At 40.5% G+C, this 17579-nt stretch overlaps 1 protein-coding gene across 2 annotated transcripts; it reads right to left on the bottom strand.

The window, feature by feature from the left end:
• Positions 1–2237: 2237 nt before the first annotated feature.
• Positions 2238–17535, bottom strand: LOC124879395 (cilia- and flagella-associated protein 69-like). 2 transcript variants are annotated; one of them, XM_047383941.1, is made up of 24 exons: positions 17264–17535; positions 16257–16319; positions 16132–16185; positions 15806–15915; positions 15664–15761; positions 14049–14147; positions 12789–12941; positions 12475–12652; positions 12268–12391; positions 12126–12174; positions 11925–12034; positions 11620–11851; positions 11344–11469; positions 11136–11251; positions 10571–10689; positions 9190–9464; positions 8844–8975; positions 8624–8700; positions 7851–8048; positions 7651–7737; positions 7473–7550; positions 4466–6681; positions 3939–4083; positions 2238–3073 (listed from the first exon to the last, which is right to left on the bottom strand). In XM_047383941.1, exons 1-22 carry the CDS (start codon positions 17303–17305, stop codon positions 6592–6594), a joined length of 2610 nt encoding a protein of 869 aa, XP_047239897.1. In that variant the 5' UTR covers positions 17306–17535; the 3' UTR covers positions 2238–3073; positions 3939–4083; positions 4466–6591. The 2 variants fall into 2 exon arrangements, with proteins under 2 accessions (XP_047239897.1, XP_047239896.1); XM_047383940.1 differs by having other exon boundaries at positions 15664–15740; positions 17219–17535.
• Between the last annotated feature and the right edge of the window lie 44 nt (positions 17536–17579).

The raw sequence follows: 17579 nt of genomic DNA on the forward strand, positions 1-17579 counted from the left end.
CCTCCTTCACAGAAACCTGCTCTTCTTCTCTGCCTCACTGAGCAGAAGGGACACCTGCTGGAGAAGAGTCTTCACATGTTCCTCTCAACAGGCCAGATCAATCAATCAATCAATCAATCAATCAACCAATCAATCAATCATTCAATCAATCAACCAATCAACCAATCAATCAACCAACCAATCAATCAACCAATCAATCAATCAATCAATCAATCAATAAACCAACCAACCAATCAATCAATCAACCAACCAATCAATCAATCAACCAATCAATCAATCAATCAACCAACCAATCAATCAATCAACCAACCAACCAATCAATCAATCAATCAACCAACCAATCAATCAATCAACCAACCAATCAATCAATCAATCAATAAACCAACCAATCAATAAACCAACCAATCAATCAATCAACCAACCAATCAATAAACCAACCAATCAATCAACCAACCAATCAATAAACCAACCAACCAATCAATCAATCAATCAATAAACCAATCATACAACCAATCAATCAATCAATCAATAAACCAATCAATCAACCAACCAATCAATCAACCAACCAATCAATCAATAAACCAACCAACCAATCAATCAATCAATCAATCAATAAACCAATCAACCAACCAATCAATCAATAAACCAACCAATCAATCAACCAACCAATCAATCAATAAACCAACCAATCAATCAATCAATCAATAAACCAATCAACCAACCAATCAATCAATCAATAAACCAACCAATCAATCAATCAATCAATCAATCAAGACTCAATGTAGGATTTTTAAGATTTTACTGATTAATAAAAGGTTTTCAATAAATGGTAAAGTAAATTAAATGTAAAAACTTTATTTATTATTAAATAACTCAGACAGAAAGGATGAGGAAGTGAGAAATTCCAATCATACAGTGATGAAAAACAGGAAATAGAGACATTTGTAAAGACATAAATATTCTTAAAAAATAATTAAAGTAAAAGAATTTTAATATTTGTGAGAAAATCTTGAGTAATAGTAAATACAATACAATGAAATCTATAAGTATATAAAACCTTACATTTGTTCAATATTGATTCTTCAGGAAGACGTGGACCATAATGCCTCACTTTTAGTTTCCAAATCCTCCCCAGCCGACCCGAGGGTTCTAGAGGGCCTGTAGGATAAAAGCTAAACCTCAACCGTTAATAGTTTTTAAAAACTGTATATGAACTTTAAAATGTATTCCAAAATGCAAACCACAGTCTTTAGAGTGGGCTCTGGTTCAGGTTCTTGTCTATGTTCTCGCAGATGGGAAACATCCAGAACAGAGTGGTGAATTGATATATTAAAATGTTCATTTATCTGTTTTATTTTACTTTTCACATCTGAATTTATTCATCATTGTATAAACGATATCCTCTGGTCCAAAAGCTGCTATGAGAAGAGGAAGGTGTTGCCATGAATCAATGACTTTTTGAGGTGAAGGAACTTTGTTATGCAGGAATTGCTGGAATCATTTTCACTGCCTCCATTTTTATTAGAACATTTCACTTTTATTGTGTTTCCTCCAAAAATCTCAACCCCACTTTCATATGATCCCTGCAACCGACTGAATCCGCTCTGCAACAACAAGCTGTCATGTTTGCACAGAATGGCTTCTTCTTATTTTCTGCTGTTTCATTCATGTTCCTGAGCCCCACAGTAAAAAAAACTCTCTTCCCACCCACCAGGGCTTCATTCCCAGGAATGTCTCCTTTCAGAGAGTGCAGCTGCCGAGCTTTTCCCACAGGGATGGAGTCTGAGCAGCAGAGAGGGAGGACCAAGCATCAGCCTGGACGCAGAACACATTTATTTCAGAGCTTTAACCCAGCTTCATGTCTCACATTTAGATCAAATCAGAGCTGATCGGGTTGAATGTTTCATTGACATTTTCTCTAAAAGTAGATTTATTTTTAACTTACTGACTGGCGACCTGTCCAGGGTGAACCCCGCCTCTCTCGCCCCGCAACCCACTATGGAAGAAGCGGTAGAAAATGACTGACTGACTTAATTGTTAATATAAGCTGTAATAAAAATGCTAAAACTCCTCACATTTTGTAGAACTCAGATGTGATGGCATGGTTCTGCAGAACCTTCAGACCCTCCATAGTGGCTCTGATGAGCTTTGACCAAACATGAGCAATGCTTTTAAATCAGAGGCAATGAAAAGGTATTTTTGGGCAGACTTTCTACTAATGATGCAAGCAACAATTGTTTTACACACTAATTCTTTTATTTTCCATCATTACATCACAAACTACATTCTTTTCCATTGGTACGGAATTAGAAAAATATCATGTATAAAACCACATTTTTATGTATTTAGAAATACATAAAAATGTGTTTTTTTTAAATAAAACAATCATATTTTCTATGGTAAAAACAAGTAATCTTTATTTAAAGGTTGCTGACTCCTCTGGTGCTATGACATTAAAATGAAGGACAAAAACAAACTAAATTTAGGCCAAGTATTTCACAATGTGTGTTTTCCATCTGTGATTAGAGTGAAAATGTGGGTAAACTGAGGCTACATTACGGTTCCTGCAGCTTGTTGAATAATTTAAAGTCAGAAGCTTCAGGATGAACAACAAAACTCAATCATTACAGTAACAAGATACAATAAAATGACAAACATTTGTGAGAAATATCATAAATAAAATAAATACATTTTGTTGAACTACAAGTTGCAGGCAGAAAGCAAGCGCTTCATGTAAAATCTACTGATTTTCTAATTATTACTGCATTAAAAGAAAACCTCTGATCAAGTCTGGCTGGCCCATCTCACCTTCCCACTTGTCTCTGACTAAAACTTTACTTTTTCCTTTTTAATAAACTTTATTTTCCTTCCAAACACCTGAAACCTTCTCAGCCTCCAACAAAAATCATCTCCGACATTCCCAAAGAGCTTTTCAGTGACGTTTGTCGCAACTTGCCGCCATCTGCCTGGCGCTGTACACAGATACTCCCAACCCTAGCGCAGCCATCGTCATGGCGACAGGCTCCATGATGCTGCTGTATGGCTGGACCTGAACCTCACCAGACATCTGCCTCTGCAGAAGGGATGAAACAAGCATTAAATATCACACCAGCGCTCTGAAGCTCGCTTGGAGATGGACTCTGGAAATATTAATGCACAGAAACACTCAGCCGCCCGGAGATGAGCTCTGCAGCTCTGTGTGAAATATTAATGTAAAACTTTCCATCCAGTCATCTCCAACCTAACAGGTCCATTAAAAATGTATTCCTTCAGGACTGAACTGAAGCAGAGCTATGGGCTGGTTTAGGTCTGGGGTTCCACTGGGATTTAAGCTGGGACCGGTTCTGATTCCACAGAACATGCTTCTTAAATATGCAATATCATCAGTAAATGTGACATACATTATGAGCCAGAACAGAAGACACCCAGTTCTGCTAGTCCATATGACTAGCTGGTTGGTTCGGTTGGATGGTTTGGTTTGGTTTGGTCTAACTTATGAGTTAGTTAATTAGTTATTTGGTAAATAAATGGATCGTTTGGTGGTTGTTTTAGTTGATTGTTGCTTATTTAGTCAGTTGGTTAGCAATTTGGTTGGTAAGTCAGTGTGTTGATCAGTTGCTGGTTGTTTGGTTTCTCAGTTGGTTGGTTCATAGGTTCTGTTGGGTCGTTGGCTAGTCAGATAGTTGATCGGTTGCTTGGTTAGTTAGTTCTTCAGTTTGTTGGGCTTAGGGTTGATTTGAGGTGGACTGGTTAGTTGGTAGTTTGGTTTCCCAGTTGCTTGGCTAGCCAGCTGGTTTGGGGATGGTTGATTGAATAAAATCAGTCTCTGCACTGAAGAATACATCAGCTCAGATAGTGTGTACCTTTTCTGGGAGCATTTAAAGACACACTGATATGGAGTTCATGCTGAAATCATCATATCTGTAACAGACTCTCACCTGGAGGAGTCGGAAGTATCCCGGTGTCAATCTTCCCAGGCGGAACATCATTCCTGTCGCTGGAGCCGGTGATGAGTCGAGAAGATGCCAGCAGGAGAACAGAGCAACAATCAGTCCCACGTTAGTCTGGGCAACCTGAAAGTTTCTATCAGGAAGAATTATGTGAAATCTTTGCTTTTTATGAGGTTTGGACTTTTAACACTTTTATTCTACGAGCATCACTTGACAACAACAACTTAACACTCGCCGTCATATTCTGGATAATTTCTGAAATGATTCTACAATTTAAAACCACAAAAAATGCAATAATTCTGGACATTTTACTTCATGCATAACTGTTTAGCATTTAGTGATATTAACATTTAATGTTTATTAAAGGCTATAATAAACCAAACCACATTTTAATGTGGTCTGATAATTATAATAATCAGCATCATAAATATCCTAAAAAACATGGTTATTACTCTCAATTTTAACTTTGTACAGCATAAGCAGTCAGTCTTTAGGTAAAACAAAGTGTTCCTCACAGTTTTGAGGGATAAAGCGGTCCTCTGGAAGTCCAGACTGGGTCCAGAAACAGCACCAACGCTCAGCTGCACTCAGGAAGCTCCTGCATGTCCCTGATCTTTGTCTAGCCTCAACACAAGCGAGCTCTGATGAAGCTTCATAGAAAGCGCCGTCCCGTCACGGATGATTCAGCCATCCAGTGAAATGATGAGAGCTGCAAGAGAAAAGTGGCTCTGTGCAGCTTGTTGCATGCTTCAATGAACATTTGTGTTAATGCACTGCAGCGACTTATGTAACGGGAAAACACAGAGTATGAAACACTTTAAAGAGTCCTAATCTAGCGCAAAATAGAGCTAAAGGCTTTAGTTCTGTGAGATTTCAAACTGATACTGGACAAGTTCAGATTGTATTTATGTTTCAGGTTTCTCTGTAAGGCTTCTGCTTCTGTTACATAATGGCACAATGTTAAAAATTCATAAGTGGTTCTTGCTGTAAGTTATTATTGATAACAGAGAAAATGCAGATCTAAGGAAGATACTTTGAGGTAAAACAGATTCTTTGTAATGACCTTGTTAAATACCAAAATGAGCTAAAAAGAGACATTTGCTTGCAAAAGGTAAGTTCTTTACTTCAGTTCTGTGTGTTCAGTCATCACCCACGTTGTCTAGACATGCATGGAACAGCCCAGTAAGAAACTGGTTGAGGTTGGGGTTGATCATCAGAAAACTAAAGTCAGCATAACGTCCTCAACGGTGATAGAACCTCTGGGGATAAATTCACAAAGTAGTGCGATTTGCTTCATTTTCTGCCCATTGTCACATGCAGTATCTGCTTCATTTCTGCACTGGATTCACACAGCAGATTGTATTAAATACATGCAAATATAAAACACACTAACTGAGTCCATCATATGCATGAGATTTGCAGCTGTTATTGCATTTTTCCCACAGTTGTCCTCTTTTCAAGCACAAACACAACAGCTAATCCTAGAAATGGAAAAACAGCAAAGCCTGACAGAGAGTTTCAGGTTCTGACAAGATCTAGAAACATTCCTCAGAGACAAAATTCAGAAAGATGTTTTATAAAAAATATTTGAAATGCACTGCTGCAGACTATAAAGAAACTATAAAGGCAACTGATTCATATGCTGCTTTGATAAGATAAAAACTTTCCTCTGACTTTCTTCACCTGCTGAACAAGCAGACATGGACACAGGAGCAAAACATTTTTATATGTTAGAATTCATTCGAATGTATGTACCTGACTTGAAATCTGTATAATTGGTTGAATTCACTCTGTAGGAAGTGCCTTGAGACGACATGTGTTGTGAATTTCCACCACATAAATAAAACTGAATTGGACTGAATTGGTTGGGGTGTAGTAGATGTTGTGTGGTGGATGTGAAGAGTCCTCAGGGATCATGGAGACTTCCTGGTCACTGGGAGGCTACATCGATCTGATAAACAGGGTTGGGGTGAACCAATTATTGCGCCTGATTGTTTAGATGTTCTGTAATTATGATTTTTGTTTTAAGAAAATTGAAACAGAATGTAATAAATGTTTAAATAGATCAAGATCAATGTGCTCCTGCAGACATTTAAAGTCTTCAATTCCTCAGCAAGTAGAGACGTTCTTGGTTCTTCTTGTAAATGGAGTCTGTGTGCTATCAGGTTAAAACATATACACAAAACATGGGTAAATTATGTTGTCCTACATGCTTTATGATGCCATATATAAACATGGGAAACAGCCTTAGCACAGAAACTATTTTTTCAGCAGCTTTATTTAAGGAGCAGATGTTGCTTTAAGGGCACTCTGATAATTAGACATGCAAACTCATTTTCACCACAGGAATGGCTTGAAGGCTCTGCATGAGCACTGGGTGGTAGACAAGACTACAAGGTAGTGATTGTGCAGACTGAGAGTCATGTCTGAGTTTTCTGCCTGTGGCCTTGATAGATAACAGAAACAGCTGCACACATAAATAAAAACGATTTATCGTGCAAAATCTTAAGCTCTCAGTTTTATTGTGTTAACCTCACACCCATGCAAGAACATTAAAACCTCTTCGAGTATAAAAGTCTCGTGTTGAACCAGTCAGTTTTCCATCCTGCTGGAGTTCTGCAGCTCTTTCAATCAGTTTAGCTCAGACTGAAGTTCTGGCGAGTGTCACGTCAACCCCTGCAGGTCCCTGATCACCAGTGTTCTCCACTGCCAGGATGTGGCTGATGAAAAGCTGAAACACACATGTAGCGTTAGAGATGCTCAGAAACTGGACCTGTTTAACAGATGCACACGTCACACTGACCATGGCCTTCATCACTAGATTTTATCTTACAGGATAAAAGAACATTTCTGCACAATGTTGTCCAAGTCCCTGAAGCCTTTGAGATGAAATATTTATAAAATGCATGTAAATATGCGTAAAATAATGCTCTTTAAAATAAATGATCTTCTTCTGGTGGTTTAGATCTCATCAAACCTTTGAAATGGTTCCTAAGTATTAAATGACCAAGAACAATTTTAAGAAAATAGTAGAACCTGTTTTTATTATTGGCTTTCTAATGTAACATAGCACCCTTTCCAGGTTTCCCTGGGTGCCCCCTCCTGTGTTGCTGTCTAATGCTGACCTGGACAAAGAGACAGTGACGGGTTGACAGATGCAGAGTCAGGCCAGAGCCCAACTGGACTGATCCAAATCCGACACTGTAACTTTTTTTTTTTCACTGACATTTTTATTTCGTCTACCGAGTTCTAACAAACACTGTTTGTTTTGCCCTTTTGCACCGTTGGTAGAGACAACCCAGCTCATCCAGCTACATTACTCATCTACAGGGGGAGCCCAGTGAGACATTCAGAAGTCAGGTCCAGAAGTCGGACCTCCAACCAGTCTGAGGGTGACTTTCCTGGACTGGGCCAGCTAAGTTTCACCACACCACCCCACACACCTTTTCATGGCAGTTTTACACCCTTGTTCAGTGTTTAATGTGACAGAAACCAGATAAAAACAGCGAGTTGGTGTGAGACCTTCGCAGGACGATCAGCAGCAGCATTTTCATGCTTCAGGTTTGATTCCATGTAGTTTTTCCTCTGAGCTTTTTCCTCCTGGAATTAATCCACACAACAAAGGTACCAGGTTAATATTGACAGTAAAGACTCAGGTGTTGAGCTTGACATCAAGATTTGCTGTTCTTTGGAAGAAAACCTTCAGGATGTTGTAATTTGAAGTTCTGGAAATGTATCTGTCCCAGGATTTGGCTTCTATCTCCTGCTGTTTCTGGCGAGACTTCATCTGGCATAAAAAACACACATAAAACTCATCTGAGCTCATTTCAAGAAAATAATGATACTTTTAATCAGTTCCAAACAGCAGGAAACATAACAAGACGGAAACATCTTCAGCACCTCTTTGTAGATGAGCATCTCCTCCCTGATCTCTTCCTCCTCCTGCTCTTCCAGGATACGTGTTTGATCCTCCATTAATCTCCTTGCTGTCTCCTCTGATGTCTTACAGATGGATCTCAGAGCTTCCTGATCAGATCTGATTGGCTTCACGCCATCCAGAATCAGCTCGCTGCAGATCTCATTCCACACCTCTCCAACCTGCAGAGAAGCTCAAAGCTTTCTCAGCTGCTCAGATGAGACAGCTCCAACCAACCCCTTCAGTGAAGGAGGCCGGCGAAGATCAAGTTAAATCAGTTCAAGTTTAGTTGTTTCTATGTTAAGTTTAGAGGAAAGAATGTAATATTTTTGCACAAACAATGAGGAGGAAATGGACCATGTTGGACCTTCTGGTCCTGATTGATAGATTTCTAGAGTTTGAATTTACAACCAGCAGCTCTGATGTGGTTTTAAATCAGTAACCTCAGGATGATGTGAAGGAACTTCTTTTACTTTCATGAAGAATAAAACCAAAAATGGTTCATTTTTTCCACTTAATCTAAATTATGATCTATTTAATGCTGCAACAAATAAAAGTTTTTTCCATGTCATGATGCTCCAGCTTCTTCTCCCTTTGTTCTCCTGTATATATGGAGAATTTTTTCTTTGGAACGGCTTCAAGGTTTTCCTCATATCTTTTGATTTCAGTCAGTTTAATCTGTGCAGAAAACCTTCAGAAACAGACTTTATTTGTACAGCTTTTCCATCCAAAACTCTTTGTTAAGAACTGTTGTTACCTTGAAGTCCAAGTATCTCCTGACGATGCCCAGAGTCACATAATCTCCTGCTGACAGGCCAGGAAGCTCCTGGAAACCTGAAGGTTCAGAATTTCATTGTTCAGCTGGACCGAGGTAAAATTGGATGTCAGAGTTGTAAAGGCTGCTAAAACTGTAATAATCTTCTAAAATTCATCGGATAATAATTCAAACTTCTCTAATGATACAGCCGCTCTCTCACCCAAACTGCAGAAGAGGAGGTAAATCTTCGCTCGCAGGTTTTCCGACATTGCCAGCAACGCTGCAGATGGCGTGTCAGCAGGGAAACCACTGCTGTCCTCCTGGAAACCAGTCAGGAGAGGCTTCTCTGGATCTGTAAGACAAAAACATACAACTGATCATCTGCTGTATATCCAGTTGTCAGTCAACCTCTGAAGAGAATCCTGGACAACATCACACAATTTAAAAAACAGGAAAACTGTCTCTGTGGAAGGAAATTTCTACCAGAAGAAATGAGAATAAATCTGTTTTTAGGCAGACAAATGTGTTCTTCTAGTCCTCCTTCAGGTTTTTTATTCCAGTCAGACCTTTAATCCCCCCATGTTGGTTCCGGAGGACTCCCAGCTCCTCCTCTTCCTCCCTCCACAGCTGCAGCAGGACTCTGGGAGCCGTTTGTCCGCTGACGTCCCTCCAGCTCAGGATCTGAGGCCGAGTGTTTGGGTTGTTGCAAAGATCCAGCAGGGTGGCGAGGATGAAGCTGTGTATACATCTGGGACTCGCTTGGAGTAAATCCAGCAACAAAGATGCTCCTTCTTTTGCTAGGAACTGGTATTCTGTGATGCAGCAGCCCACGATGCAGGACCTGACAGGACAAACACAACTTTCTGTCCTCAATTAAGCAGATTCAGATTTTTCTCATGTTAGTTAGAGGTTCCACGAGTTCAGACGAAAGGTTGGCTTAAGAGATCCAGCACTTCTGAGAGGTTTCTATCTACCTACCTCCAGCATAACTCTTATATTAATGTGGAGCGTTTAATGATTTAGTTGAGCTGATCTTTTTCCCGGGTGAAATCAGCAGAACAAACATCGTCTGTGTTTTTTTCAGAATTGAGTGCCTAAGTTTTAGTTTGATTAACCTGCAGCTGCAGTTGGAGAACAGGGCATCAACTGACAAACATGGTGGTCAGAACATTAACTAGATGTTGAAACCTGGACACTGTTGGATGTTTTAACTGGAAAAGGATCCCAAACCCACAAACTGTTTTTGGACCGGGTCAAACCAGATTAATGGTAAACTTCTGGAATGACCATCCAAGAACTCTGACCTCAACTCCACTGAAAATCTGTGGACTACGTTTACAAGCCGATCTGTTCCAGGACCAGCTCAGATGGACTCTAGCAATTCTGCCAGAAAGAGTGGTGACACCTTCACACAGAATGATACCAGAAGCTTGCTGATGGATCCAAACAGTGTGTGGTCAGGGTGCAACTCTATAAGGGGAGTGGTGGCCTAGTGGTTAGAGCAGGAGGTTTGTGTTCCAGAGGAGACACAAGGGGCTGGGTTCGTATCCCACAGATTACCACTCTGGGTCCCTGAGCAAGACCTTTAACCCCAGAATGCTCCCTGGGCGCCGCACAATGGCAGCCCACTGCTCCCTATAAAGGATGGGTTTAAATGCAGAGGGTCTAATTTCCCCTCGGGGATCAATAAAGTATCAATTATTATTATAAGAGACCTTTAACCCAATGTTAGTGGTGGTGTAGCTCTGTATTTCAGACTGTATGTAAAGTTTTGACTCGGTGTGGATCCGAGAAAATAAATGATTTAAAAGCCCTGCAGCTGATTGGAAATGCTTGGTTAATATGATTCATTCAGGCTCAGGAAGAGTGGCTCTAAACATCGACCCAGAACTGTATCTAAATAGCCTCTAATTCTTTTCTGCACAGGCACAGTTTGGTTGAACTGACCACACACAGTCGACGGTGGAAATCACGAGCTTGTTGTGTCCCAAACCGCTGTAGAACTTCTTCGGACCTTTCTTCAGGAAACGTACGACCATCTTTACTCCCTCTAAGCCAAACAGCTCCTGGAAGACAAAATGACATCCTGTTTTATAGAAATTAAGCCTGACTCGAGGATGATTTCCCCCTTGGTCCGTTAGTACCTCTGTTTTCTACCCAGTTGTTTCAGATCCAAATACTAAACCAGCTTTTTTTTGGAGTTTGGTGTTTTTTGAGGAATTATAGACATAAATAAGCATAAATCGGCTCAAATATCACCTATGAATGAATGCAGTTCTTCTGAAGAATTATTTCAACTCTGTTTCCACTTATTGTGGTTCTGATCCAAGTAAAGAACAGCAGACTCTTCTGAAATATATGAGATGACCTCTGATTAAACCAATGAACTGAGAGCAACCTCCTGCTGGTGGATAACATTTGTTAGTCATATCCACCTTACTTTGAATCATCGGCTGTCAGCGCAGGTATGAAATGTCAAACTAGTTTTTGCTTGCATGAACTGTGTCTCTACCTTTCTGTGTAGGTCGGTCTCACACAGCTCTGATAGGATGAGCTGGATATTCGACATCATCTCCACGGCGATCACATCATCTTCATCATAACTCCCCTCCATCAGGATTAAAAACCCTGAGAGGGAGACATGCCACACGCCTCTGACTGTACAACACTGCTCACAGTGAACATTTCCAAAACTTTCCTCCAGTTTAAGCAGAAGTTACCCAGAAGCTGGTTGATGGCTCCCTGATCACAGAGGTCCTGGTTTACAGCCGGGTCTCCCAGAGCCGTCACAGATCGCAGGACTCTGATGCAACGCTGCATCTGGGCCATCCTGCTGACTTTGGCATCTGAAATGAAGAGGCAGAAAACCAAACCAGTAACTGTGCACAGAAAAATAAACTGAAATCTACACACGGAAACCAGAGTTAAAATGAATATGCATGCATGTAAGGAGGCGAAAATATTTCCATTTTTATTGAGTAAGAACTGAAGAGGACCTTTGTTGGTGCACCGCTCCAGCAGCAGCAGCAGGCATGTGTTTCCCTGACAGGACATGTAGTCGTGCAGCATGACTGGAGCGATGCTGGCCAGGCCGTCTAACGCCTGCAGCTGGAGCTCTTCCTGCTGAGTGATGAAGCAATGAGGTGAAGCTGGCCGGTGCTCAGGATAGGCAACAGGAGGATTCACTAGCTGAAGCAGGTTCACCATGACCAGCTCCTCTCTAAAAAGCTAGAACATTAGAGGGAATTTAGACTCCTGCCCCTGAATAAACTAAAAACCAGTTACCAGGAGTGTGGCTGACCTGCAGAGCAGCAACGTTTCTACACATCACGAACAGCAGATTCAACAACAGCTTCCTCATCTTCAGGTCTTCCCTGCTGTAAGTGAGTTTCTGGACTGAAGAGCTGTTCACTTAAAACAAATAGAGATTTTTTCCTTGTAAAAATGCTGTTTGGTGACTAAAAACACCCAAACTGGGATGAGTGAGTAGAAAGAGTCTCACGCTCTGGAAATGTGATGAAACCCAGTAGCTGTTTGGCAAATAAGCTCTCCTGAAAATAAAAAGAGATTTTCAGAAGAACTGCGCCGGCACCTTTCCTAAAGTACAGAATCACAATGGACTGATTCATCCGGGCCGTACTCACAATGAGTGGACAGTTTGGATTTTCTGCGATCAGAGTCGTGATCACCAGCAGATAATTCCTAAGCTGGAGGTCAGAACCACAGGATGTGATCTCCAGCACGAATGAAAACGCTTCCTTCAGTGACCTGACAAACATGTTGACAGTGAGATGTTTTCACAGGATGGAATTGTCCTCTTCTGCAGACATCTGGAAACATGTGACACCTACACCACACACTCCATGCTGCTGAGCTGAGTCATGGCCTCCTCCTTGCTCCTGCTCTCCAGCAGGTTCCAGAGGATCTCCGAGGAGCACAAAAGAACCTGACCGGACAGGTCACCGTCATTCATGTGCAGACAGATCATCTCAGCTCCTCCTGCATCCAGGATCAAGGTGCAGTTCATGTCTGCAAAATGTTCAACAAAAGTTGGGATTAATCATAAAACAACTCAGCAGACATTTAAAGTTTCTGTTGAGCATTTTTAGGTGATACAATAATTTATCTCTTCATCCCTGTGTGCACAGTAAGCTGTGGCCCTCACCAGAGGCGCTGGAGAGAAGTTGAAGGGTTTGCAGGAGCTGTAGCTTGATGGAAGGCTGGTTCTGCAGAGCTGCCATGGAAAGAAGCAGCGTTTTGGGAAGGTCACTGCGCTCCAGCAACTGCAGCCGGTAAACGGCAGAGGTCGCCTGGAGCTCTGAGGAGAAAGTGACAAAACAACCGTTAAACAGGCGGAGATGGAAGAAAATACAGGAGAAGATGCAAAAATATACTGACCATTTGTTTTTGTTATTAACTCTGTCATGTCTGATATTTACAGAGCAAGAACCTAAGAAACTAGGATTGGGTTGGTACTAAGAAGCAAACTTTATTCTCTGAAATGCAAATAAACTTTATTGCAGTTAGAAAACAATTTTATTGAGCAAATTGTCAGCAAGGGAGCACAAACGTATTAGAACAATATTTAATAAGAAAAATGATGTATGTCTAGAATAAAAGAAAAAGCAGTTTTATTGAAAGACATGTTGGCCCTTTATTTTTATTCCACTTTGATCGCAACTAATATCTCTTCTGGAAAAGTTTGCATGATATTTAGTGGGAATAAGGTTAAACCCTCAGAGGTTGAAACCTAATGGCTTCTCTTTAAATGACTGATGTATGAGGAAGAGAAAACTTTTGATTTATGCTGCTTGTCTTCTGGCCAGGAGCAGGAAACCTGCTGCCCGTCCACATATATTCAGACATGTCTCATCTCAGCCCAGGAAACATTTATCTTTCTATTCAGATTCAAAATGACAGATCTGAGAAGATCTCAGGTGATTTCTGATAAAGATATTCATGCTGCATCATCATTTAATGCATTAAAAAGGTCATCCCAATTAACTCAACAGAGATCTCTTTCTATTCCTCTCTTTCCCTCATTTTATTATAATTTTCTGGTTTGTTTGTCTGATCATAACATGAGCTCCAACTGAAACACACACAACAACAGCTGGTGAAAAATGTTTGGACTTAAATGTAAAACTTCAACCTGAGGTCAAACTCAGTCTGATGACTTTAAATCAGATTAAATTAGCTGAGACTTTATGGACGGTTTTATGGACCTCAGGTAACTCCCAGCTGGAGAAGACATGAAGACAGGTTTGGGTAATCAGTCATACCCTCATGAAATCAAAGCTAACAAGATAAGGAGGTGAAAATAGAAGCAACAAAGTGCCTCCATTATTCATACGTCACTCTAATGTTAAAGTCAATGAGAGAGTCTCAGAAACCAGTGAGAGGAGATCAGATGTTGCCGAGGTACCTTCAGGCAGATCCGTTGGAGCATCAGAGCTGAAAAACGACCTCACCAATTCAACAACGTGTTCCTGAACTTCAGCATGTGGGACCCTCATCAGATGGCCTGCAAACAGACACGTCTGACTCTGCTGCTCCTCATCTTCATCAAACAGGCCAGAGATACACTTATGGGGAACTCCAACCTGAGAAACATCTTCTAAAAAAAGCTTTCAACACCTGGAGGATCATCAATTATAATCTGAAGTTTATGGGCTGCATATGAGACAAGAACTGGGAGACAGAGTGGGTAGACTGGGTGTCCAGATGGTCTCTGATCTACACAGGGTCAAAATTATACTGCTCTGCCTGGCAGAATTGATAGAGTTTATTTAAACTGGTGGGTTTCCTGTAACAGACCTGGCTTTTAAACAGAGTCCATACATTTTCAGAACATTTTCAGAGCAACTGGACATGGGCAGGCATGTGGTAGATGAATATATATATTTTAATGAAAGTGATGAACTTACAGACTTGAGGGGAACACAGAAACCAGGACTCAGCAATGACAAATGACCCGACAATGAAGGGACAGAGAACAGGAACACAACTGAGGTAAAAAGAACTAAATGGAAACATCTATCCATCTTATTTCTATACCTGCTTATTCCGTACAGGGTGGCGGGGAACAGGCGAGAGGTGGGTCCAGCCTGGACAGATCGCCAGTTCATCGCAGGGCAACACAGAGGACAAACAACCATGCACACACCAATTCACGCCTAATGGTAATTTAGAAAGACCAATTAACCTAGCAGTCATGTTTCTGGATTGTGGGAGGAAGCTGGAGTACCTGGAGAAAACCCATGCATGCACGGGGAGAACATGCAAACTCCATGCAGAAAGACAGAATGCCTGGAGTCGAACCCAGGACCTTCTTGATGCAAGGCAACATTGCTACCAACTGCACCTCTGTGCAGCCAACATGGAAACAGGTGAGTGTAATTACCAGAAACATAAACAGGTTCTGATTGTGACAATTGGTCTGTTTTGTCCATTTCTAAACCCATTTGAATGTCTGTTTGGGATCATTGTCCACCCAGTTTTCTAACCATCTGACCAAAACATCTGAACTGATTGGTTCAGGTGTTTGGGTTCAACCCAAGAACAACCAAGGCTCCAGCCTGCTGTGAACTGGAAGCTGCTGGAACACCAGATTCAAATCTTCATGACTTGTAGGTTTCCTCCTATTGTGATTTATCTTTGGTGATGAGCTCCAAGGCTTTTTGGTTGGAACACCTCTTTCCCATCACCCTAATCTTTAGCTCCCTCCAGAGATTAAGAGTCAGGACTCTGCAAAGCCGCTCCATATTGTTAATATTACACCAAGTCAGAAAAGTCATGTTGGTAAAATTAAAAGATTACTTTAAAGCTGACATCTGACAACAGTTTGAGTAATTTAGGCTTAACTATTATATCCCAGGAATGAGTAGTGGTGTGGATCCAGTCTGTAGCTGCACATAAAGGCTGTTTTCTATCTTCTTAATGAATTTCAACTCTAAAGAATGTTGGAAGAGTGGCAGGTTTATCTCTCAAGCTACTGACTAATTACTAGTTCAAGCCAATATAAACAAGTAAAAACATACCCATGTTAGAGAGGAACTCTGTGGCGTCCTGAGCGTAGATCAGCTCATCAGATGTTCGCTCCTTCAGGAAGGGAAACCTGAGGAGAAAACAGATGCTGCTGATACAAAAACAGTTTAACCTTTACATTTCTCAGCTTCTTACCTGCAGATTTCAAGAGCTTCACACAGAACAGATGCATATTTGGGTTGATCGCTCACTTTCTCCGCACAGATGTTGAGTATTTGGGATATATCAGCTAGCTCACTCAGAAGCTGAACTTATTTTAAGAAGCTTTAACGTGCAGGAAAGGTGGATTTTAGGAAAAGTGGATTTGAGGTTTCATAATGACAGCCGAATGTGTTTTATGAACAGAGAAACAGAATCAAATGTTAAAATGTTAACTTTCTGCATATTTTCTTTGCAACACAGAGGAAACACCAGAGAGAACTTCAGATCTAAACTAAAGATGGATCCAGGAACAAGGATACGAAGCCTGAGTGGTTTCTCTTTAGCAGTTTCTTCAGGACAAACAGGTGCCTCTCCTTCAGGTGAAACAGGATGATTAGATGCAGCAAACATAACCTCAAATGGAGAAACAGCTCTTTTTACTTACCGTCAGAGGGTCCTCAAGAAGACGAATCACCTTACTGAGGTCAAGAAGACTTTTAGGACTGACCTGCAGAAATATCAGGAGGTAAAATTTAAACTCTAACAGCTAACAGCTCATTGGGTAAAACTAGCAAAGACTCTTCCTGACAGAAAACATTAAGCCTCTATGATGCTTGCAGGAGCAAAGGTTTGATTTCCAGGGAGCTGATTAGTCTAGACTGGTGCCAGATTGATGGTCAGACCAGGTCCACCATCTTCATCCTTCTGTCTTTAATGTGGGCAAGGTGGACGCGTCTAAATGCCGTCAAACATAATGTACAGTTACATTAAATAAGAAATTCCAGTTTTTATCTAACTATTTATCTCTATAATTCATGAAAATGTTTTACTACAAGGAAAAAAACTGATTTGCAATGTTTAAACTACCATGAAGGAAGGAAAAGGAAACAGGCAGGAAGAATGGGTCGGAAATGGTAAATAGATCCCGAGCTGTTTTACTGTGATTCATTCTAAAAAATATATCAAATTATAATAACAATTAAATTATTAGCAGATAAGGTGTATTTAAGAAACTGTCTTCTGTGATTTCATAAAAACAACTGTCAAAACATAATTTAAATAAACAGTTTATGCTAAGATAAAACAATATCTGATACTTTTGGGGAAATTCAAATATCGGCAGTTTAGGCAGTAATCGTTATTTTCTCATCATAAATCAAATAAAAAATATGTCAACTGTAATGTATATACTTCTGATGAGTTTGACTTAAAACGCTTTTTCATATTATATCTTTATCTAATAAATATCTTCTTATACACTATATTTACTATTGTAGTTTTTATAGCTGATGATTTATTTTTATTCCTTTAAGGTTTTTGGGATTATTTTTATTCCATACAGTTTTTTTTACTCCAGGAGTAAAATTATTTGACTCATGGTGGCGAAACAAAAGCAAGACCCTTGACCTCATCACAGTGTTTAATCTTATGGGATGCACTGAGATGTTTTACTGGAATCTCCGGTTTCGTCCTGTCCAGTTTTCCTGAATCCATGTGGGAAAGTGGAGCAACTCACGTCCTGGATAAAAACCGTCGGTTACCCGAAACTTTGCTCAAAAACTCCTTTCATCGACTTTAAAACGCTGCGTCTGGATGCTGGGAATCTATCTGAGACAAAACTTTAAAGTTAAACTCGGTTGTTTCTGATATCCGGTAAAAACTTCTCGCTTTGGTCCCTGAACCCGGCAGCGCAGAGTGCTGGTTACCATGGTTACATCGTTGAAACGCCAGGAAACCAACACAGTGGATGGTGTGTTCAATGTCTCTT

This window comes from Girardinichthys multiradiatus, chromosome 13, assembly GCF_021462225.1.
Source record: "Girardinichthys multiradiatus isolate DD_20200921_A chromosome 13, DD_fGirMul_XY1, whole genome shotgun sequence".
NCBI classification, from domain to species: Eukaryota; Metazoa; Chordata; class Actinopteri; order Cyprinodontiformes; family Goodeidae; genus Girardinichthys; species Girardinichthys multiradiatus.